A 23,587-nucleotide genomic window follows, 5' to 3' on the forward strand; every position below is an offset into this window, starting at 1 on the left:
TACAAAGCATTGATGGGCAAGCAAAAGCCAAAAGGTATAAAAAAGGAATTCCTAGGTAAGGTATTCCTAGGAGAGGATATTCGTATAACCATAGTAATAATGGAGTTCTAATTCTATAATTCTGGCCAAACATTTTTTAATTAAAACGAAGTTATAATTTTGTACCAATGCATTTTTACGGTAAAACTGGTCAGAATAGTCTACTCTCGAGTCATGTTTTTTGTACAATTCCTGTTAAGTTTTGATTTTTCGAGGCAGATTTGAATTGTACGAGTATTGATAGTATTTAATGTCTTGGGAAGTCAAAAAACATTGCACCGTCAATGCATGTTAAATGTATTAAATATCGCTATTCGCAATGAAGCTTTGTAGGGTATAAATAATATGCATACTATATCATATAGTACTCCTAATATAGTGAAAAACTCAAGAAAATATTATTAATCTTTTTCCCTGAAAGAGCCTAGAACTTAGAGGGATCCCCATTAACATTACAATGTTTTTATTCGGCAATAAGAAGTCAGAACGCGGTCCGGGCCCCCTAAGCCTCAGAGACACTGGGGCCCGGGTATTTAACACAATATCTAGGATTTGCTAGGGAAAATAAATTGTAAAATATAATATAAAGTGCACAAAAACCCGAAAATTTCCGAAAAATTATCAAACAAATTGAACTCGGCCAAATTTCAAGTTAATAGTATTTTAAATGTTCACAATTTGGAATAAACAATGACTCAAAATTTGATTTTTGCAACAAGAGATCCCTCTGCCTTTTCGCCTCACATAATATAATGTATTTTATAAATGTTTGTGTGCTGAAATACGTATCGCGTACAACCATAAGGAAAAATTGTATTTTTTTTTTTAGTCTTCTTGAATATTTGTATAATTAAAATAAAGTAGTTTTCTCTAGAACTAACCAAGGACATTGACCAACTCTATTTTACCCGCGCATAGAAAACGCCATCTACACACAAGTGTACACACTAACGCTGGAGGTTTTTGCCCCCTTTTTTCCTCATCCTTTCAATCAATGATTTTGTGGTGGGTCGCCAGCTACGCCTGTGTTGTGACTTGTGTGCGCGCGTAAAGCGTTATAGTATATAAATCGTGTTCCTACCAACGAACAATCTACGTCGGTTGTCAAAAAATCTGTATGATATCCTTAATCTTGCGGCGAAAACATCAGTAGTAGAGCAACCGCATCCGCTCGTGCTTATCAGTCGTTCCGTTGGGCGATTTTCTATAAACAATAATATTTATACTTACGTGTATTGTACCTATTATAATAATTGTACAATAACTTCATAATAATAATATATTCCTCGCGTATCCATTGAATCGGCACCGTTAGCTTTCGTCGTCCGTAACTGGCCGTCAACCGAGTCTATCATACTAATGATATTATTAATGTCCTAAGCAGTCTTTAAAAACCGTTCTACGGTCCAAGTACAACAATTGTCAACCGAGAGACACCGCTACTACAATTTGGAATCGCAATAATTTAAATACATTAACACAGGTGAGTTGTATAGTTTTGAATTTGAATTGTATAGTGCGAGTTACCGCGATACAGGTACAAGTGAAAAAACTTGTCTTAATGTAAATCACTGAAGGTCAATAGAGTCAAAAAAAAATAGTTTAAAGTTCTGAAGTCGAGCTTCTTTAAAGTAAATACCTACTGTTTACTGCTTGTACACGTGTAAATATTTTAGTGTGGTTTCGGGCAATTTATATATTTGCCAATAATTGGCAAAGATATATTTGTTTCGAACTTGTAACTCAAAAGTCTTAGATATAAATATTATTCTACATTACTTAAGTTAATTTGGCGGCCCTTTTCAAAACTAAAATTATGAGTTTGTTTGTTGCAAAATGTTTGAAAACTAGTTAAAAACAGTTTAAAGCTTCATTTAAAGTGGCATGTCTGTTTTTCTTATAATTTTGAATTTTAGAGCTTTAATCGACTTTACCAACCCAGACCCGAATTTTGATTTTTTTTTTCCAATAGATTTGTTTTTTAATGCTGAAAACATGGTGCAAAGAAAACAAATTGTGGAAACGCTTAGTTTTTAAGTTACAGCTACTTGAAGTTGGAGAATTATTGTTGTATGAGACGCCCAAGCCGTCTGCGTAACAATATTTCTCCAAATTCAGTAGCTGTAACTTCAAAACTAAGCGTTTTTAGCATTAAAAAACTAATTGATTGAAAAAAAAAATTAATTTAAATTCCGCGCCGCAGTCATGTCGCGTAACAGTTTTCTAAAGTTCAAGTAGCTGTAACTTTAGCTGATCTAGAGGAGTCAGTTTAATTCATAATCAATGTAAAAAACACTATAATATGGCAAACAGAATATTGCAAAAAAAAAAGGTGTCCGGTAAAGTGCACTTGTTATTTTTGATTGTTCTAAAAAATAATAGTAAATATGTACCTATCACCTCTACTATTTTCCCCTTTTTTGGGGGCTCTCCTTAGGTAATAAAAATAAGGTTTGACTATATAATTTTGAGAAAATCTTATGTATAACATAAACGATATGATCCACTCTAGAACTACATTCAGTCTAATTTTCAGACTTTAATGTTTAGAATTACACCTATAAAAAGGAAAATAAAGAAAAAGTGTCCTCCCATTGAAGTTCTGGTCTATAGTTTTCTATATTTTTCTGGTCTATAGTTTTACTACGTGAAGAAATTGGTTCAGTGGTTTAGAAGAAATTGTAAGTTCAGGCACAAAAATAGAAAAAGAAAAACACATCACTATACCTTTTCAGATCCGAATCAAAGCTAACAGGGAAAAGGGGTGGTTGAGCACCAACAATAATATTATAAAGTATATCCCTAACTACATGTTATGGTACATTATTATTGATACATCCCTAATTACAAGTATCTATGACACTATGAAACAAAATGCATTAAATATCAGGTAACATCAATTTATTGTTACCTATAATTAAACTTTCATGTATCAATTCAAACCAGCTGATACATTAATTATACAAATTAAAAATTAGTTTGTGTTATATTAACTAACATTATAATACAATGTTCAAATATCGTATTTTAATAGCAGCTGACATATTAAGTCAACAATTTTTTTCTATCTTTGTAAGAGTACATATTTTTTAATGTTTATATGAGTCATTTTATGTACAAGTACTTTAAATGTAGAGTGTTTTATGATGTATTAAAGTAATATAGTTATGAATATCTATCAACATGCTACTAACCCACTTGATGTATTTTTTAATTTATGCGACCTTGTGTGTAGATATTTTACCATTGACAATATTGATTTTATGTTTCATATAAAAAAAAAATAGAGGTGATGTAAATAGGAACATGACATTTAGCTATTAATCACGTGCATGTGTATTGCTGGGTCATAAAAAGTTTGAAAACATTTTTTTAATAGGTCGTACAAATATTTTCACTTGATAATTGTTTGGTATTTAAATAATACCGACACAACTAGATTTCACTGCTAATTGGGTTTATATTACTATTAGTATTTTAAACTTGTTAGTTTAAATAGAAAATACTTATAACTATTGAAATTTAATTGATTGTTGTTGTAGAAATAAACATGGAGAGTCCAGCACCGAATCCAGTGAAAAAAGTTCCCATACATTTACAGGTAAAAAAAAAAAAACTCATTGTAACAAATTAATTATAATAAGTAATCCTAGTGAGCAAACAAATTAAAATATTAAAATATTTTTAAATATATAATATTACAAAATTGGATTGTGCATTTAAAGTATATTTTCTTTGTATAATATAAAATGAGAAAAAAATAAATTTATCTAATATTATAATAGAAAACCTACCATTTAAGTCTCTCAATACATTTCTATTATTAACGTATTTGTATTTAATTATATTTATGTTTAATGCTGGGATTAAATTATAAACTGTGTATTTTTCAATTGTAGGTTTTTTCCCACAGCTGTTCATCGAACCATGCTATATTTTATTTAATAAATTAACACTAATGCGAGTGTGTAAAAGAATAGTTACCGTAGCATGACTTTCCTCTTCCTGTCACACCCTTTAGCTGCGAGTAATCTACATTAATAAAAAAATTAGTGAGATCATAACAACACTGTGTTTCATTAAAAAAAAGAAAAGTGAATAAACATTTAACACATTTTTGGTTTTGTAAATACCAATGAATGAATTGCATATTATGATGTTTATCAAAAATAATTATAATAAATCTATTATGATACCTATTTAGTGCATCTAATTAAAATTTCCATAGATAGGTTCTATGCAAATAGCAAAATAGTAAACTATTATATGATATAGTCTAATAGTTATGTTGTTGTAAAACTACCCTATTCTGTTATTCATGCTGAATACATTATAATATGATGATTTTCACATTAAAATAAAAGTAAATAATTTGGTAAATCAATAGAATATCAATTAGTTTGAATTATTGAACTAAAACTTAACATAATATAAAAAAAACAAAAATTAGAGCTATAATTATTGTTTATTGTAAACAAAAATATTGAATACAATTGTTTAGGAACATTGTATGGTTACCACCCGACATATAAATCCAAAAAAGTACTTTTTAAAATTTAGCAATTCCTCTATTATTAAAAACCTTATGTTACCTAGCAGTCATCACCACCATCGATACAGAATCTCTTCTATGATCCGATTACTCTATAATACATTTTTTAAACTTTTCAGAGCTCCCAAAATCGAGTACTAATAAAAAACGGAAAGGTTGTTAACTATGACAAGATAATGGATAATGATATTTTTGTTGAAGATGGAATCATTAAGTATGTACACACTTCATAAGTTTTAAATAATACCGTGCAGTCAAAGTAGTTTGATAATATAATATGTAATTAATTTGATTCAGAATGATTGGTCGTAATCTTGTGATACCAGGAGGGACAAGAGTAATTGATGCAAGTTCAATGCTTGTTATGCCAGGTAAATATGATTAACACAATATTTGTTATTATTATTATATTTGATATTCTTGCTACAAATAACTTGTTTTTCTTTATTAGTGACTTAGTGCGTGTAAGAGCTCCAGTAAATTCTTTTTGTTAACAGAAGTATGTTTTTTATGACCCTTCAATGACTATTTATAAAAACACACTGCCCTACAAATAGATTGGACATTGATTCAGATATTATAATGAAATGCTAACTTGTTATTTTTATTATATGTACTCAAAACGCTCTCGCTATTACTATGTCACTTAACAAAGGAATGTATTTGTAGCAATGGTTTTTAGTTTAATTTGAAACATAATAATACAATATATATACTAAAACTTTATTAAAAATTGGGCATCGCTGAATACATGTACAAAAAACAAGGCTTTCTTTCTTAGGTTAAAAATCAAATAAGTTCTAACTTCTAAGTGGGTTCTAACAAAAGCAAAACAATTTTTTTGAAATATAAGAAAAGTATGATAGTTTAAAAATTTGCTTCTAAAATATTTCTGATGAGTATTGAATGAATTTTATCGAATAACAGTTAACAGTACTTGATGTGTTTTAATTTAAGTGTTTTTGGAAAATTAATTGCTATCGGCTATTAACTCGTTGAGCTTTTATCATTGCTAGTTGATTGTGATAAAATCACCTTCAGATTCAATAATTATTGCTTTGATCCAACTTTGGCTACTTGCGCAGGCGCGTGGCAGAGTGAGATAAGGTGGCAGTGTATCGAAACGCACGGCACGTTCGAATCTCGGCCTCTGGCGGTTTGTTCATCTGGACGGGCAACTGTCTGGGGAAAGCAATATGCCCACCTGCGCCTCTCTCTAGGGCCAACTTGTTTGGTAGCTTAAAGTCGGCAGTCAGCTTAAGCCAAAAATTCCAGATCTAAACCGTCAAGCCCGATCTTGGGTGGGAATAAGGGACGTAAGAGAGATCCAACTTTGATAACTTTATCTGTTCTGATTTATTTTGTGTTAGTTTAGACTGCTGTGTTTTTTATTTTAACAAGAATGTATATTCTATTCAAGCTAAGTTTAACCACTCGACCCGCCAAAAAAATGTCAATCTTCTCTGATCAATTATACTGGCAATATTATATTCCATAAAAATTATTTATTTGATACAAAATAAATAATAAGTATGAAACTATTGTTTTATGGTGTACACTTTATATATATATATATGTACTATACTATAACAGTCCCCACAGAAATTAACGCTTAATTACTTGTCTGACCAGTACTATGTAAAAGAAAGCTTGTGTCGTTATATTTCGTATAACCTAATAGTCTATTATGAAATTGATTAAATATATAATCTTCAGATAAATATAAGAAACTTTTAAAATAGCTGCTAATTTTTCTTCAGGCGGTAAAGGTATTGAAGAAACTACGTGAGAAATAACCGATTTTGATGTATTTCAATAATAATATAGCTGCATAAAAGCTAATTATTCAACATAATTGGGCATTCAATTGATGTGCATCTATTATCTACTGACATAAATATGATTAATTTCCATTTGTTTTGGCAGGATTATTTGACTTGCTTTGCACGTTTTAAGGGCTTTCAATTGAGAGGACATTAAGTTTGCTTTTAGCTTCAATTTCAATATTTTATATATTTCAATGACAGAATATAATTATCTTATTACAGCAATGATTATTGAGTAATATATTTTGATATCAACGCGATGTGACGAATGCAACATGCAGCACAACTCCTTCCCTTGGCTAAGTACGGTATCGAGATTATGGGTGACTACTTAGCTACTTTGTTTTTATTGGTATAGGCGATATCCAGGCGTATCGAGTTAGTAAACCAATTCAAAATCGTGTTAAACGCTACTACAGTATTGAAATGTATGGTTAATATGTTTATAATTAAATATAGTATACTACTTGAATTACTTTAAAACTACTTGAAATACAATTTCATTATGGTGGTGCATAACTATCATGATAGTTTTAAATTGTTATTTTTTTAATAAAAAAACAAAAAAGGTAAACTTTTAAAAATACAGCATAACTTCTAAAATGTGTATTATATATTTTATTTTTATGTCATGATATTAAAGTTACCAGTAAGGATTAATTTGTTACTAGAAAAATCGAAAAATAGTAAACTAAAATAGAAATTGCAAATTTAAGATGACTGTATACGATATGTAATTTAAAAATAAGATGCATAAATGATTTATGATTATTATTATTAGGTATTTAATTAAATCTTGTTGTAACAACTTGTTGAATTTTAGGTGGTATCGATCCGCACACACATTTGGAGATGGAATTTATGGGAGCAGTATCTGTCGATGATTTCTATCAGGGAACCAAAGCCGCCATAGCCGGGGGAACTACTATGATAAGTATGCATACATGTTAAAAATATTGATTTTTTTTTTTATGATTTCGAATTTGGATGTATTAAAAATAATTTTAAAAAAAATACTTGTAGTTGATTTTGCTCTGTCGAGTAAAGGAGAATCGTTGATGGATACATATCAAAAATATCGAACCCGAGCAACCAATAAAGTATGTTGTGATTATGGTTTGCACGTCTGTATATCATCATGGTCAGATCAGGTAGGTTTTGTTTTACATAAGGAATACCATTAACATTAGCCATCATGTGATAATAGTTGTGTTTTACACTGAAACTCATTGGATAAAAATTATTTTAATAATTAAGAATAATTTTTGTCATTGATAAAAATTATTTTAATATTAAGAATAATTTTTGTCATTGATAAAAATTATTTTAATTATTAAGAATAATTTTTGTCATTGGATAAAAATTATTTTAATAATTAAGAATAAAATTTTTGTTATTTTGAATAACTTCTGGTGTATTTAATTACAAATTTTTATATTTTTATCTCGTTTCATCTAAATCTAGGTAAGAAAAGAAATGGAAGAGCTTAGTACGCGACACGGTGTGAATTCGTTCAAGATGTTTATGGCTTACAAAGGAGCATTTATGTTGGATGATTCTGAACTGTATAATACTTTTGAAGCATGTAAAGAACTTGGTGCTCTGCCGATGGTTCATGCAGAAAACGGAAACATTATACACGAGGTAGATATCTAACTAGATCATGAACTATTGAGTTATCCTATTACTGTTTGAAATAAAATGTCCGTGTTGGTTTTAAGAATACAAAGAGATTATTGAAATCCGGTATCAACGGTCCTGACGGTCATGGGTTGTCACGCCCCGAAGACGTTGAAGCAGAGGCTGTCAATAGAGCGTGCACATTAGCAAATCAAGTACTATTTTTTTTGTAGTATTACTATATAATATAATATGTGTCCTTTTTACAAAAATATTTAACTAATACAATTTTTTTTTATTCTTCACAAGGTGGGAACACCACTTTACGTTGTGCACGTTATGAGTAAATCGGCCTCTGAAGTTCTAACTAAACATCGTAAAAACCAACTGCAACGCAGTGGAAAAACAAACATATATGGCGAGACATTGGCTGCAGCCGTGGGAACACATTGGGATTCAACTAAAATGAAGTGTTGGCACGATGCGGCTGCTCATGTATTGAGTCCACCTTTAAGAGAAGATCCGAATACACCATCCTTTCTATTGGAAATGTTAGCAAAGTAAGTAAAGAGCACAAACGGTTTTTTTTATTGAAGGAAGTGCGACTCCAAAGCAAAAAAATGTTAAACGATTATGCGTGTGGCCCGCTACTTGCCATTTGGGGTATGTGATTTTCTGTTTCAGTTATCGGTTTCCTCTTATCAGATTACAAATTACTATATTATTCATACATTTTGTACAATAACTTCTGTTTATAGAACTATTATGACAAGAGTAATAACAATGTTAACATTATAATAGTTTTTATTTTATACTATAAAAACCTTTGAATAATGTCAGTTATTGTCTATAATAAGTAATTTATTATTGAAATAAATTTTAATATTTTATAAAACTTTTCTATATGGTTAGTTTCCTCCCGCTAATCTCCAATAGAACAACATTCTCTCTCTTGTTATTCCAGATTATTCAACTAATTTAGCGTAATTAGTATCATTTCAGCCGAGTGTAATGACGCACACGCGCAACATTTTATGTTTCTGGACTGTTGTTCAATAATATTGTTTAGTAATTTTGTGTGTACAACCAACCAAGGTAACATATATTTTTAAAATGTTTCAGAGATAATTTGCAAACTACCGGAAGTGACAATGCTACTTTTAGTTCTGATCAGAAAGCCATGGGCAAAGGAGACTTCAGTAAAATACCAAACGGAGTTAATGGCGTCGAAGATCGTATGTCGGTAATTTGGGAAAAAGGCGTCGAGTCTGGGATACTTGATCCGTGCAGATTTGTTGCGATTACCAGCACCAATGCCGCAAAGATCTTTAATATTTTTCCAAGAAAAGTAAGATGAATAATAATAATTATTATTATTATCAATTATTGAATTATACATATTTGTTGTGTTATAAAAGTCTATTTATAATGTAGGTACCTTTATAATCTATACTCATTGGTAGGCAAAATTATTTTGTTTAAACTAGCTGTTTAAGTTAATATTGAAGAAAATTTAACTTATTTAAGTTCAAAGTTACTTTTTAAAAATAACAAAGTTAAAAGTTGTCTGAAAAAAGTTTAAATTATTATTCAGTTTTTCTTACAAATATCATCTTTAAGTTTAAAATCTTACAAATGACCTCTTTGTTGTAAATTATCATAAGTAACTTTTAACTTTCCAACTCGTTAATGCCCCTAGCCTAATATATATCGTATTACATTGGTTTTATAATCCCACGAACGCAATTTTTTTTTTCAGGGTTACATAGATGTAGGATCTGATGCTGATATTGTTGTGTGGAATCCGAGGGCTAAACGTACAATATCGTCAAAAACTCATCATCAGGCTGTCGATTACAATATATTCGAGGTAAATCAGTAATTTTAACACTGTTTAAAGAAGTTTTCCTTAACCATTATGCGTAACAATTATGTGTACACTACAACAGTTATGTGTTACGTTTATGCACTTGTTTGTAAACATTAAAAGTCACTATTAGTAATACAATGACTTGTTCATTGACAAGTTTTTACACAGGTGTAACACTACATATTGAGTCGTGTCGATTTTAGGGTTAAGCTAGGTCTCGTCCAACAAATAATATATCGAGTAGGATTTTAGTTAGACCAATGTATATGGGAAATATTTGATCGAAATTTGAAATGCAAATTGTACATGCTCAGGTAAATTATGAAAGGTTGTTGAGGCAAGGCATATAAACATGCAGTCGATTACGTGTAAAAATATTTCTCTCCGCCTAAAGCTTACTTGCTAACCGTCGTCGCCACATTTATCGCAACATCGACACCATACACAGCGTACACACATAGAAAAATACTTATTTAACCTCCAAGCAGTTGCGTCTTAAAAAATCTAGTGTTTAAATCGCCATTGAACTTCTGTATTTAAATAATACTAAAAGTCGCAGTGTTAATACCACGTGTACGAGCCCATAGAGGCATATATATATATTATATAAGCCTCTATGGGCTCGTAATTGTTAATTGGGCTGATGTTTTTGTTTTGAATCACATCAAAATATGAACCATTTTTAGATTTTACATCGAGGTAAGGTTGGTCTTTTTAAATTTTTTTTTTTTTAATTGGGCCGTGTTGGACAGGGGTGAGAAATATGATTTTGTATATCAAGTTTGGTCACTTTAGATTTTTATCATTTTCAGGCTGAGCTGAATCGGTTTTTGTTTTTGGATCGGGGTGGAGGGTAACGTTTTTTGCAACTATAAACATAAGTGTTCTAATTTTATCTTCCAGGGAATAGAGTGCCACGGTGTTCCAGAATATGTGTTGGTGGGCGGACGAGTTTGTCTGGATGAGGGACATCTGAAAGTTGTTCAGGGACATGGCAAATACGTTTCCATGCCGACACATGCAGATTTTGTTTATGCAAATGAGTCAAAAGCTTTGGAAGAGGAAGTCGATACTGGGAAAAAATCCAACGGAAGGCATGAATATTTTGAAAATTTCAAACCGGCCGGTTTAAAAATATCTCCAGCCTCGAGCGTCACTAGCGAGATATCAAACTGTTCAAAAGCTTCAACGATTCACACCGGCAGAGCTATGCGCATGGAAGGACAACGCGATCTTCAAAGTTCTTCGTTTTCGCTCAGCTGTAAGTATTGCAGCAGCTTATTTATGTTGTAATCTAATTTTCGACAAAATATGTACGACGAATGAAATTTTACAGCCGACAACAATGACGTCAAGAAATCAAGTATTCGTGTCAGGAATCCACCCGGTGGACAGTCAAATGGTTTTTGGTAATATGTATTGTAAACAACAGTAGTGTGTATTATTTATTTCTATTTTTTGAACCTAGTCCCAAAGAGTGATTCATCATTGTACCTATTTTTATCTATATTTACTTACTTAAAACAACAATTGATAGACAATTTGTATTACTTTCGATTTCATTTTGCTTGGTAACAAAATTATTACCGTCAAATTCATTATTTGTTTTATAAGCTAGTTAATTTTACACATCAAGACGTTTTACGAAATCTTAAAATTTATATTTATATATAATATATATACATAGACTGCTTGGTAGCTAATTTATTTATTAAGTTTAATACAATCACTCGGTACACTTATTTATTATATTATATTAGATTTAATTACGATTGAATACAATTTTTCCAAAGTATACTAAAATATTTACACATTATATAATATATATATTAAGATGATTTACTATTATGCTTCTATATGGCATACGCATTTTTTAAAATTGTACTGTGTGTGTTGTTCATATTTATAAATAAAATTTATAAAATACATTTTGAAGATTTATAAATTACATTTGACGGAGTTTTATTTGTCATATATCACATAAGTTATCGGTAATGGGGGTATAGACAAGATAGTCTGTACCCCCATAAATAACCCATTACCGGGAGAAAACAAGTGCGCACAAATGAAAAACGCATTACTATCGAATGCGTTTGCGCTGACAGAAGTAACTCGTTTTGGTTTCCGTGCAGTCCTAATACTCTTGGTGAACAGAGTACAGTAAGTAAGATAATGGTTAGGTTTGTATTGTCTAGAGCTAGATAATGGTTAGGTTTGCATCGTCTAGAGCTAGATAATGGTTAGGTTTGCATCGTCTAGAGCTAGATAATGGCCAAGTTCGCATCGGCTGGAGCTACAAAGTGGAGTCTGGACACGATTTTTCACCAGGAATTAATCAGTTATTATTTTACGTCTAAATAATTGTTATTCTTCAAACACTGTATGATATATTACTATATTATCACTATCGATTTGTTTACTCTAAATTACCCTTTCTGGATGAACAATTACACATTTGTTAAAAACATTTAAACTAAGATCATTATTGTGTTGGGGATCACAAGTAGAATTTTATGAAGACCATTATATAGAGTGTTCCATAAAGCTATCTATCTAGCTTCAAATACATTTTAAGAAGCTCATACGGCTGCCTTTAAAAAAGTTCTTTTAATTGTACTCGCAAAATTTGATACTAAACAAATGTTTTTTAAAGAGGTATCATTTTTAATTTGTCTTTGATTACAAATTTGACATGATTAATGTTAATTGATGACTCGAAAATATAAAACAAAATTATTCTTGTTAGAAGGTGAAAACTAGTGACAAACACTTGTTCACAAAAAATACATTTTTAACAAAAAAAATTGGTACCAATTTCTAAAATATTAAAAATAAATTCAATATTCAATCTAAGCACACTACTGCATTGAGAATAAAATTCTACCTCAAAACAATAATATGTCACATGCTATAAGTTGGATTAAGTCACATTCCGGCTTAATTCTAAATTTTATCCTAAATTTTTTTTTTTATTCTGTGGACGCATGTGTGGCCGAATACCAAAAAATAATAGTGTAACATATCAATAATTAAACAAGATTTTGGTCACAATGTCAAATTTGTAAACATTTTTTTCATAAGACCATTTTCAATGAGATACAAGTTCTATTTTAAATAATTTTATAATTAAAAAAAAATTAATAACATATAATTATTATTGCACTCGTAGGATTTTGAATCTATTTAGGATCGTCCTAAATGTCTCATTTGTAGCTCGGTAAAACTTTATGGGACACTAAATATAAATATAGACATAAATATATATATATATATATATATTTTTGTCTTTATATAATATTATAATATTTGGGACTATTGTACTAAACAAAAAAATAGACATGATTAATTTTAATACTTATTATAATTAAATATATTACATAATTGTTGTTGCTAATAATCAATGAAAATAAATAATTATTATTTGTACATTTATAATTGTACAATTTAATTAAGAACAAAGTTAAGATCAATTTCTTTAACATTCCAATACACCTAAATAACAAATATTATAGAAATATTAAAAAAAAAAAAATCATTCATACAATTTTACAGCTACCTACACAATTGAAGCTTCTGATTTTAATGAGTATACCATATTTTGTACTAATTTATACCAAAATTAGATTTAAAAAAAAATTGTATTATTTCTAAAATTTTACTTGAATTGCTGTGGCTGCGGTCCAAATAAGCCACCACTTTGTTTACTGGCCATTCTAGAAGGTGCAAATCCAAGAATTTTTTGAATATTCTGTATTGAACAAAATATGTAAAGTAAAATATAATTTGTTTATAGATTTTTAATGCGGGTTGTGGTCAACTGCGCGCCGTAGAAATTAAAATTACTTAGATTAATTGTATATTTTTTTTTAAAATCTAAAGCACACTTGAAAAAGTCATTGGGGCGCAGTTGACCAATCCCAATTTTAATGTAGATATTATAAATATTTGAAAACATCATTTACCTGACGTATAGACATTGTACACAATACATACAAAAATATAAATGAACATTCTGTAAAATTATCGCCCGGCAAATTTCTATGCGATAACCCTTGAACCCAGTGAATAGGTGTAAACGGTAATCTCGCAACTACACGACCATCAAATCTGTAAAATTAAAAATCATAATTATGTTATTACTATTGTTTGTCTCTAATGTATATTGTGTATTCTATTCAATGGACAGTGATAAAGTTAGGTATCAAAAATAAACAATAGAACAAAACGAAATCAATTATACCACCCACTAATTCATATTGGTAACATTTTTTTTGATCTATTTAGAAAAAATAATAAATAATGACATAATTTCAAGTATACAAAAAAAACAATATTACAATTATTTTTAAATTAAATACAAATATTTACGTATAATTTTTATTTTATCGACTTACATGCTGTTAAACATGCTTAATAATGCGGTGAATGCAAATCCAATTGCAAACATTGATTTCATTTTAACCATTGATAAGTCACGATTGTTAATTTTTAGTTTCTCTTCAACACGCTCGATTTTTTTCTTTTGTTGTTTGTCAACCGAGTCTCCGTGTGCCTCTTTACGTTTTTCTACTGAAATGACAAAAAAAAAATTATTTTAATATTTGTTCTTATTTTTGTACCAATGGTATCGCCGCTTTATTAATATATTGCCGAGAGATCCAGAATTTGTTCTCGATTGACTGTTTTCTCCACGTGCCGAAGCAAGTAATATCATATTTGTTTTTTTTTTTTTAAGTTATTTGTTTCGAAAGGAATACTATAAAAGTCTATAAAGAACAAATTTTGTGTTACTATCTACTCCACAAAACTCTATCAATCACACATCAACACTTCTTGGTCAATCTTATCATCAGATATTGTAATATCTATCTATCTATATATATATATATATATATATATATATATAAATGAATGTGTATGTGTGCGTGTGTGTGTCCTTGTGTATTAGTACACCATTCATTCGATTGCTATGAATTTTTATGAAGTTGTTGTGTACACTCCCGCGAAGATAATTGGCATAGTACTTTTCGAAAATTCCACTTAGTAAGCATATCATTACATATATGTCATATCCACAATATTATCAAAACCTAATTCGAAATACCTTCATCCAGCGTAGGATGGCTGCGTATAAACCATTATTGATTTTAACCCAGTTTATGCATAAGAAAAAAGCCCGTATTTACATTTAATATCGCCCGTTTTATTAACCAACGTATATACATAAAGTTATTAATCTTTGAAACATTGTTTTTTTTTTTACACAACCCTACATCAACATAAGTACACATAAAATTCAAACTAGCTGCTGTGATTTTGTGAAGCAATTTCAAATAGAATAATAATTTCGATTTTACATTCTTTACTATCTATAATTTATGTTTCGACAAAGAAGTTGTATTTTAAACTAACAAAAACAAAAATACACCATCACTAGTAGTGGTGTAGTAATAAAATAAACACAACATTCTAATTATATTTTTTGTGAGATACATACATTTTTTACTAGATTTCTCGATTTCTGTTTTAAGTTTTTGGTACTTTTCTGTTCTGTAGACTAATAACCATGTTAATCCTAAAAAAAAAAAAACTGGTTAAAGATAGCTGCATATTGTTTTGAAGTTTTTTGTTATACTAAATGTAATAACAGATAATACATAAATTATAGAACACACACATATATATATATATATATATATAAATAGTATAACAAAAGTAGTATTATAGTTATAAAAAAACGTAAATGCAATAAGGTTAAATAGAGGGGTAAAACAGGTTATAAGAGAAATTTAAATATTTGTGAACACTTTGTTGTATGCCGATAGTTGCAAAACAGAAATAATAATTTTGGGGAGAAGCATGCAAATTGTAGTGTCTCTAAAGCCATGTTCACACACACAAAGCGAAACATGGTGATTTGGACATGATTAAATAAAACGGTCAACGGATACCAAACCTAATATGTATTAGCTGTTAACACTCAAAACGAATATTTTATTGTTTACCTTCTCCGAAAAGTGCTGTACAAACAGAAATGAACACAATAACAATGGTATCGGCCCACATTTTGACTAGGAACAATAATTACGATTGAATATTACTATAAATACTATTAAACTTAAACTCCTAATTTGTCAGACACCTTAAGTGGTGTTAGGTAAGTACATTTGATTTTTGGCTTTTCACGAGTCGGTCGACACCCGGCCAAATGGTCCGCGACCAGAATTTTCAAATGGAATATCAAATGAAGTAACAATATTATTTCATATCAACGATTAACACAAATTATTGTTATCAGTTATCACGTTGGAGGTATTTTGTTATCATTAAACGACTACGTGGAATGACGATTTAAGATAATAGGTATTCAACTTGAAACGCGCGTGGTATTGTTTAGAGGGAAATTTAGTTAAGGGCTTCAAAAAATATTATCAGAGAGTCGCGGTCAATCCTCGAATATACGCTCTGATCGATCGACAAATAAGTCGTACGCGAATAGATCACTATTTTTGTTCAAACTTTATATTTTTTTTTTTTTTACATTGATAGACCATTTATCTATTCTGTGATTCGACTGTAATTGATATGGCGTCGGGCGAGCCGGCCTGAAGTTTTGATAGGCCGTGGATACGTGGAATCATCCCATTGACCTTACCGTAGACCATACTTGGTACGCGTACGGTTGTTGACACTTGGCAACCGGTGACCACTCGAGAGCTGCTCTGTGTGTGAACAGCTCGCCAAATAAAAATTATGATAATACAATTCATAATATTTATTATAATTATCGAGTATCAGTTTATTGCTATTGAAATTTATGTATACACGTCTATAGTTCTGACTTCATTTGTTAGTTACAACGACAAACGTTAAAATGTACGCCAATACGTTGGCCAATACACTCTTTAAACGATGCTTCTACAATTATTACTCCAGCTAACATATCAATGTGTATATTACTAGTAGTCGTAGCCGTATGCGCCCCCATGTTATAAAAAAATTAAAAAAAACTATTATCCATTAAATAAGTCTCCGAGTCCAATATCTTCTTACCTCGATATTATGACGTCCATAATACATTTTCACTCGTTATCGGGTGCTATGGACGAATCTCCACCTTGTTACCTATTGCAGATAGACGAATATAAATTCCTTTTGGATTGTGGATGGGACGAACACTTCAGTATGGGTGTAATTGATAATTTAAAAAGGTTTAGTACTGTCGTCCCGAATACATTTATTGTAACAGTTAGTTTACATACAATGTCAGCTTACACTAATGAATGGTTTTTTTTTGCAACAGACACATTGACCAAATAGACGCAGTCTTGCTATCGCATCCGGATCAATTTCATCTGGGCGCTCTTCCGTACCTGGTCGGTAAATGCGGTCTAAACTGTCCAGTGTATGCCACTATCCCCGTTTATCAAATGGGTCAAATGTTCATGTACGACTTGTATCAAGTATGTTATTCGGAATAATAGTTCTATATTGATGACGATGCTTAATATTTTTAATAAATAACCCCGTGTCTGTAGTCTATGTACAACGTAGAAGATTTTAATTTATTTAATTTGGATGATGTCGACGCTGCTTTCGATAAGGTTGTTCAAGTGAAATTCAATCAAGTTATTGCGTTGAAAGGTGTGTACGATTCAAAGAAATTAACCTACTCGACGACGACGACGACGAGCTGTTATTATATTATTTACACATCAAATGTAATATTCTTTATTGTTTTAGGTAAAGGGATCGGTATAAGTGTAGTGGCTTTACCAGCAGGTCATACGGTCGGTGGAGCTATATGGAAAATATCAAAAGCGGGCGAAGAAGATATTGTCTACGCAGTGGATTTTAATCAAAAAAAAGAGAGACATTTGAACGGTAGCGCTTTGGAAAAACTTACACGACCGTCTTTATTGATTTTAGATTGTTCCAATGCCGCTTACCTGCAAGCAAGGCGCAGAACTAGAGACGAAACCCTAATAAGTACGTTTCACGTTGGTAACGACATTTTAAAAATCACACCCATTTGGGTGTTGTTTATTTTGATTAACTGCTGCATGTTGTTACTACATCATCAATTGTTTTGTCATTTAGCAAATATTTTCACTACTCTTCGTAACAAGGGTAACGTTTTAATACCAACAGACACTGCTGGACGTGTTTTAGAATTAGTGCATATGTTAGACCAATTGTGGCGCAATAGAAACTCTGGTCTTTTTCTTTATTCGTTGATATTCTTGACTAACGTTAGTTATAACACTGTAGAATTTGCAAAATCACAAGTATGTTCAATTATTAAGATTGTTATCGTCATCGTCATGTAAATTTACACACTCACAGATTGGTGTTGTGTTTACTTTTTAGATTGAATGGATAAGCGATAAATTAATGAAAAGTTTCGAAGGTGCAAGAAGTAATCCTTTTTCCTTAAAACACGTTAAGCTATGTCACAACATGAATGATTTGAATAATGTTCCAGAACCAAAAGTATACAAACAATTCATATGTTATTTTTAATTACCCAAAATTGTAATATAACAGTGTTCTTTCCACTTATCCCTCGATGACTTTCCGTTTGGCATTTGTCAAAACTTTTAGTCAAACTAAATTAAATAATATATTTAAAAAAAATATATATATATATATATATTTTTTTTTTAATTACAAACTATTTACATTTTTAACTTTTTAAATAAAAGTTCCAATATAAATATTTTTTACCTAAATATTTTTAAAACCATTTGTTGTTTTGTCATTAGAGAAAATATTTTTTTAAAAAAGGCAGGACCAATATATTTGAGTAGCGCCTCAATTAATTTGGAAACTGTTTAAAAAAAAAAAAAAAACACTAGGGAGGTATAAAGTATAATGTGCATAATATGTATGTATCTATAAAAATAAAACACAAATATTTCTTAATAATAAATTATTTAAAAAAATAAAATATTTATAACATTTAATAAAAGCGTATTTTAAATAATTTATATTCAATAGTTATCATTTGTTATTTAAATAAAACTTGCCTAAATTGGCTTTGATGAGATTATATCTTATGAATTTTGTCCTTAGATCTCGATAATTCTATTTCAAATAAAATGTATTAATTTTGTATTAGTATCACAACAGTGAACTCAAAATCCTACCGTTTTCTTGTAATCCAATTTATCCTTTCTTAGAGTTTTTTTATTGTATATATATTTTTTTTAAATACTTATTTAAAGTATATATTTAAATATTATGTGATTTTTATGTCGTATACAAAGTGATTGACTAATTATTATTGCCCAACTAATTTATCTTACAATTATTACAATAATTTTTTAATTTTTGTAAACATTCTAATATAAAGTGATATTTTTATATAAAATGTTGTACAATTTAGATGACAAAAAGTGTAAAATAAAAAAAGATAGAACTGTAAAATAAAATCGCTGGGTTATAATTATTAGACAATCACCTGGTATTAGTAAAATACTAATATCTTGACAAAAAAAAAACCTATTATAAAATATTTTTTTTTAATTTATAGCTTGTACTAGCTAGTAATGCTAACCTGGAAAGCGGATTTTCGCGTGAAGTCTTTCTGATGTGGGCATCCAATCCAAAAAATACCATTATTCTCACTCATAGGTAACAACAACAACAAATAGTAGTAAATAAAATTAATAAATTTAAAACAAAACCTATTTAAAATAGTAATAATTATTACAACTGTGTGTCGTGCATTATTTGTCTGATAATGTCTGACTATTATTTAGAACTGCTCCCGGTACACTGACTCGGGACTTAATTGACCACGGAGGCAATAGAAATGTTAAATTGACAATTAAGAAACGTGTACCATTAGAAGGAGTAGAATTGGAAGAATATAATAACAAGATTGACTCTAATAAAAAGTAAGTGCTTATGAAGTTGTTGAATTGGGTGCTGCCTTATTATAATCAATGGCGCGCGTTGAGGGGACCAAGGAAAAGGCCAAATTTTATACAAATAAAGACCGAGACGAAAAGTCACTTTCTAAATTGTCTACCGAACCGATTTTAAACGAATTTTTATGTTCACAATTTCATAATATTCACATTTTATGAATAAAACGGCGTTATTTGTTAATATAATAAAAACAAAAGTTATAATTTATCTCCATTATCTAGTGACTTATTTACTGAGGGTTGTAATAAGCTCAGCACACTACAGGGTGATATAGTCCTAGGTTTTTTTTTTTTTTTTTATATATAAAATTACCTATTAAATATGTATTCATTTGATATAAATGTTGTAATCATAAAAATATTACTTTGATAAAAAGCAATATTTTAAAAATTGACTTTAAACTACATTTTGTCTAGTTGAAACAAAAAATCAACAAACTATAGAATTATTTGACAAATAGTTTCTACAGTTCCGATATTTTTAACCTGACCATAAAGGGCAAAATTTACACAAGAGGGTCTTAGGGACAATATTTTTTGTACAATATCACCCCATAAGAACATTCACTGCATGTAAATACGTCACTGCCATTATTTTTTTACCAAAAAAAGTTACACAAATGTTGAAATCTCTAAATTTGTATGCCACTCTGCAAAAATAAGTTAAGTAATTTTTGATATTAGATATTGTTTATTTAGCTTTTTTCTCCAATTAGGTAGTTATTTATCAAAAAGTATTTTGTCGATGACCAATTATTTTTTTCAAACATTTTAGGGGATAGTCTTACTTAATGCAATCGTACTTAATCTATTTCTTACTATTTTTTTTTAATAATTCTATTAATTTGTTGTTTCCTAAACAAAACAAAGTGCATTTTTCCCAGGGGCCATCACTAACAACATGATCATATTTTGTATTTAAAAGAACACATAAGTTGAATACTAATTATTGAAAAACACTACTTGGAATCATTCGGCGATAGGAAAATTTTAAGTATACACTTTTTTTTTTTTTTTTGTAGTACTCTAGATTGTTCTGGTTTTGACAATGACACTGTATCGATGCAAGATGAACAAAAGTTGTTGGCGGACACTGATTGTTCACACTCGACAGAGCTAACAAAAAAAGACACGGAACCAGTGTTTCCTTATTATGAAGAAAAATTCAAATATGACGCATACGGCAAAATAATCAAGTATACTGTAAAGTTGATGTTTTGTAATTTATATGATTTCTTCGTTATTTACAATTTTGTTTTAGACAAGAAGATTATATCAATTTCGATAACGGCTATGTGAGTGACGTGAATGCTGCATATGCACACAATAACAAGGCAGTCGATGTACAGGAAGAAGTCGATCCGAATGACCTTCCTTCCAAATGTGTGGAGTACGAATGTGTGATACACGTTGCTGCGAAAATTACACAAATCGATTTTGAAGGACGTTCTGATGGGGAATCGTTAAAACAAACTGTACTTTCATTGAGGCCAAGGCGTTTATTGTTAGTGAGGGGTTCGGAAACAAACACAAACACTGTTTTGGACTTTACAAAAGTTTTGTCCGACAGTAGAGTATTTGCACCTGAGGTGGGCCAGTTTTTAAACGTTACAGCAGAGACCCATATTTACCAAGTAAAGGCTCATGAATAAAATAACTCGTAAAATACTCAAAACTGTCTTACGGTCTTTTAAAAAGTTGACTTATAACTTTTCAGGTACGTTTAACCAATAAGCTACTTTCAACGATAAGTTTTCGAAAAGGTAAAAATGAAGAGTTAGCGTATATTGACGCGAAATTAAAACTAAAAGACAATGTGACTGGTGAAAGTGATATGGAAATTGATGGGAATACCCCCCAGCATGATAAATGTAATATTTGTTTTTATTTCTCAATACATAAGAATAATGTTTTTTTTTTTAATAACACCAAGACTCGTGATTTACTTTTAGTGTTAAACGTGGAAGAACAACAGCTGTATTCACTAGAACCTTTACCAAAGTCAGTACGTATCGATTAGTTTATATAATAAAATGGTCGTAAGAATGTTGTTTTATCTCAACATTTTCAATAACTTAAGTTTTTTGTGTGCTCAAAAGTGATCAAACTTAAGTGGACTACTCTAGTGGTCAAACTAGTAGATTTTCATACATTTTGCTGTAATGGATTTGTATGTACAGACAGAATTGCAAATTTAGCTCACGTTTCTTATCATGGCGAAAATGTACAAAAAATGTAGGTTTTTTTTTAAGCAATGTTGTAACTAAAGGGGCAAATCTCTAATTTTTGACTACACAATCGGAGTCAGCGACTCGAAATACATAGGAATTCACTAGCCTGGTCTGCTAAAGCAACCCCTTTTTCAAGATGAAGCCATCGGGCTTGTACTTTGCACAGCGAGATATCAAACTAGTGAATTCTTGTACATTTCAGTCTGCTAGATTTTTATTTACAACTATGACTGCTATTCTAGCTCGCGTTTTTTTTTTTTTACAAAGAAATTGTACAATTAAAGTATGTTTTTGATGTAACGTTGAAAATGGAAGCTATTTAATTTTTAAATTTCCACCTCAGATTCGGATTCAGCGGCTAGTCGGGTCCGTCGGAAACCCAATTTTTGTTTTTGTGTTGTCGTGTTATTTAAGTATTATACTGTTATTATTATTTATTATAATGTATTATTAAAAAAAGTATATATAAATATATATATATATATATATATATTATTGAGTCTAATGCTTAGATGAAGTAAAATAGAAAAATAATAATATGCGGGTACATATTATTTTTAGTTTATAAATGACGGAGAAGGAAGAAACACATCTAGATTATTGCTGTTGTTAAAATTTATGCTTGTATTGAAATTATTTTCTAGGAAGTTTGTTCTCATGAGAAATTATTCATTAATCGTTTGAAACTGTCACATTTTAAACAATTATTATCAAAGAACAATATATGCTGTGAACTATCAGGAGGAGTTCTATGGTGTTGTAATCGCACTGTGTGTGTTCGTAGAGTAAGTGTGGATTTTGTTTTATTTTTTGAATGGTTTTTCAAAATGTTTAGAGTATAAAAATTTATATTACATGCCATTGGCTGAAAAAATACTTATATTAAAAAAAACCGCTTGTTTAAAACTTTTTGATTAAAGTATAATGAAAAAAAAAAAAAAATAAAATTTTGTTTTTTGTTTTGTTTAATAGAATTCATCGGGGAAAATACTTATAGAAGGATTAATAAGTCAAGATTATTACACGATACGCCGTCTTTTGTACGATCAGTTTATAGTAATTTGACAATTTTCAAAAATAAACACCTACACCAACTATTTCTACTTAATGTTGGTGTATTTATGTACATGTTTGTATACTCTATGTCATGGACTACATTTATATATAATTCAATTAATAAACCCACTCTTACTTTTATTTTCCAATTGCATATTTATATATTGGATATCATTACAATATGATGTATATGTTTTGTATTGAACATTGTAACTTGTAATATCTCTTTGGCAGCTAACTTTTGTAAATGTACGGGTTAGGGACCGAAAATAGAGCGATTACTTTGTTGCTTTTTATAAAAAAAATTCTTGTCCTTGACTAAAAGTACTTGTAGACTTTTAGTATTAGCCCTCAGTGCGGAAAGCAACGGGAAACCACCGCACCATACCCAATTTCTTAGGACGGCAGTTCTCCTGCAACGACAAGGCGATGCCTAATGCCTATTAGACAATAGTAGA

General features: G+C 29.9%; 3 protein-coding genes across 5 annotated transcripts; 2 read left to right on the forward strand and 1 right to left on the reverse strand.

The window, feature by feature from the left end:
- Positions 1–1,055: 1,055 nt before the first annotated feature.
- Positions 1,056–11,640, forward strand: LOC126836551 (dihydropyrimidinase). Of its 2 annotated transcripts, XM_050570073.1 has the most exons (13): positions 1,056–1,522; positions 3,582–3,640; positions 4,711–4,805; positions 4,889–4,962; positions 7,241–7,351; positions 7,441–7,568; positions 7,882–8,061; positions 8,139–8,252; positions 8,347–8,597; positions 9,160–9,385; positions 9,797–9,907; positions 10,811–11,168; positions 11,244–11,639. In XM_050570073.1, the coding sequence occupies exons 2-13, from the start codon at positions 3,590–3,592 to the stop codon at positions 11,318–11,320; spliced, it is 1,776 nt and encodes a 591-aa protein (XP_050426030.1). In that variant the 5' UTR covers positions 1,056–1,522; positions 3,582–3,589; the 3' UTR covers positions 11,321–11,639. The 2 variants fall into 2 exon arrangements, with proteins under 2 accessions (XP_050426030.1, XP_050426031.1); XM_050570074.1 differs by lacking the exons at positions 1,056–1,522; positions 3,582–3,640; positions 4,711–4,805 and adding an exon at positions 6,640–6,845 and having other exon boundaries at positions 11,244–11,640.
- Positions 11,641–13,275: 1,635 nt separating this feature from the next.
- LOC126836700 (calcium load-activated calcium channel) lies at positions 13,276–19,585 on the reverse strand. Of its 2 annotated transcripts, none has more exons than XM_050570310.1 (5): positions 19,467–19,585; positions 15,405–15,482; positions 14,302–14,476; positions 13,870–14,014; positions 13,276–13,655 (listed from the first exon to the last, which is right to left on the reverse strand). In XM_050570310.1, the coding sequence occupies exons 1-5, from the start codon at positions 19,507–19,509 to the stop codon at positions 13,563–13,565; spliced, it is 534 nt and encodes a 177-aa protein (XP_050426267.1). In that variant the 5' UTR covers positions 19,510–19,585; the 3' UTR covers positions 13,276–13,562. The 2 variants fall into 2 exon arrangements, with proteins under 2 accessions (XP_050426267.1, XP_050426266.1); XM_050570309.1 differs by lacking the exon at positions 19,467–19,585 and adding an exon at positions 15,913–16,192 and having other exon boundaries at positions 13,280–13,655.
- LOC126836699 (probable cleavage and polyadenylation specificity factor subunit 2) lies at positions 16,629–23,269 on the forward strand. The gene is made up of 14 exons (XM_050570308.1): positions 16,629–17,118; positions 17,211–17,370; positions 17,446–17,551; positions 17,651–17,896; positions 18,008–18,195; positions 18,278–18,400; positions 19,443–19,543; positions 19,672–19,809; positions 20,865–21,038; positions 21,104–21,476; positions 21,560–21,713; positions 21,795–21,847; positions 22,718–22,858; positions 23,046–23,269. The coding sequence occupies exons 1-14, from the start codon at positions 16,970–16,972 to the stop codon at positions 23,136–23,138; spliced, it is 2,199 nt and encodes a 732-aa protein (XP_050426265.1). The 5' UTR covers positions 16,629–16,969; the 3' UTR covers positions 23,139–23,269.
- The last annotated feature ends 318 nt before the right edge of the window (positions 23,270–23,587 follow it).

Source organism: Adelges cooleyi, unplaced genomic scaffold (genome assembly GCF_023614345.1).
Source record: "Adelges cooleyi isolate 19-005CV unplaced genomic scaffold, UGA_ACOO_1.1 ACOO_flye_CR_arks_rails_tigmint_CR_PRNA_247, whole genome shotgun sequence".
In the NCBI taxonomy this organism is placed as follows: domain Eukaryota; kingdom Metazoa; phylum Arthropoda; class Insecta; order Hemiptera; family Adelgidae; genus Adelges; species Adelges cooleyi.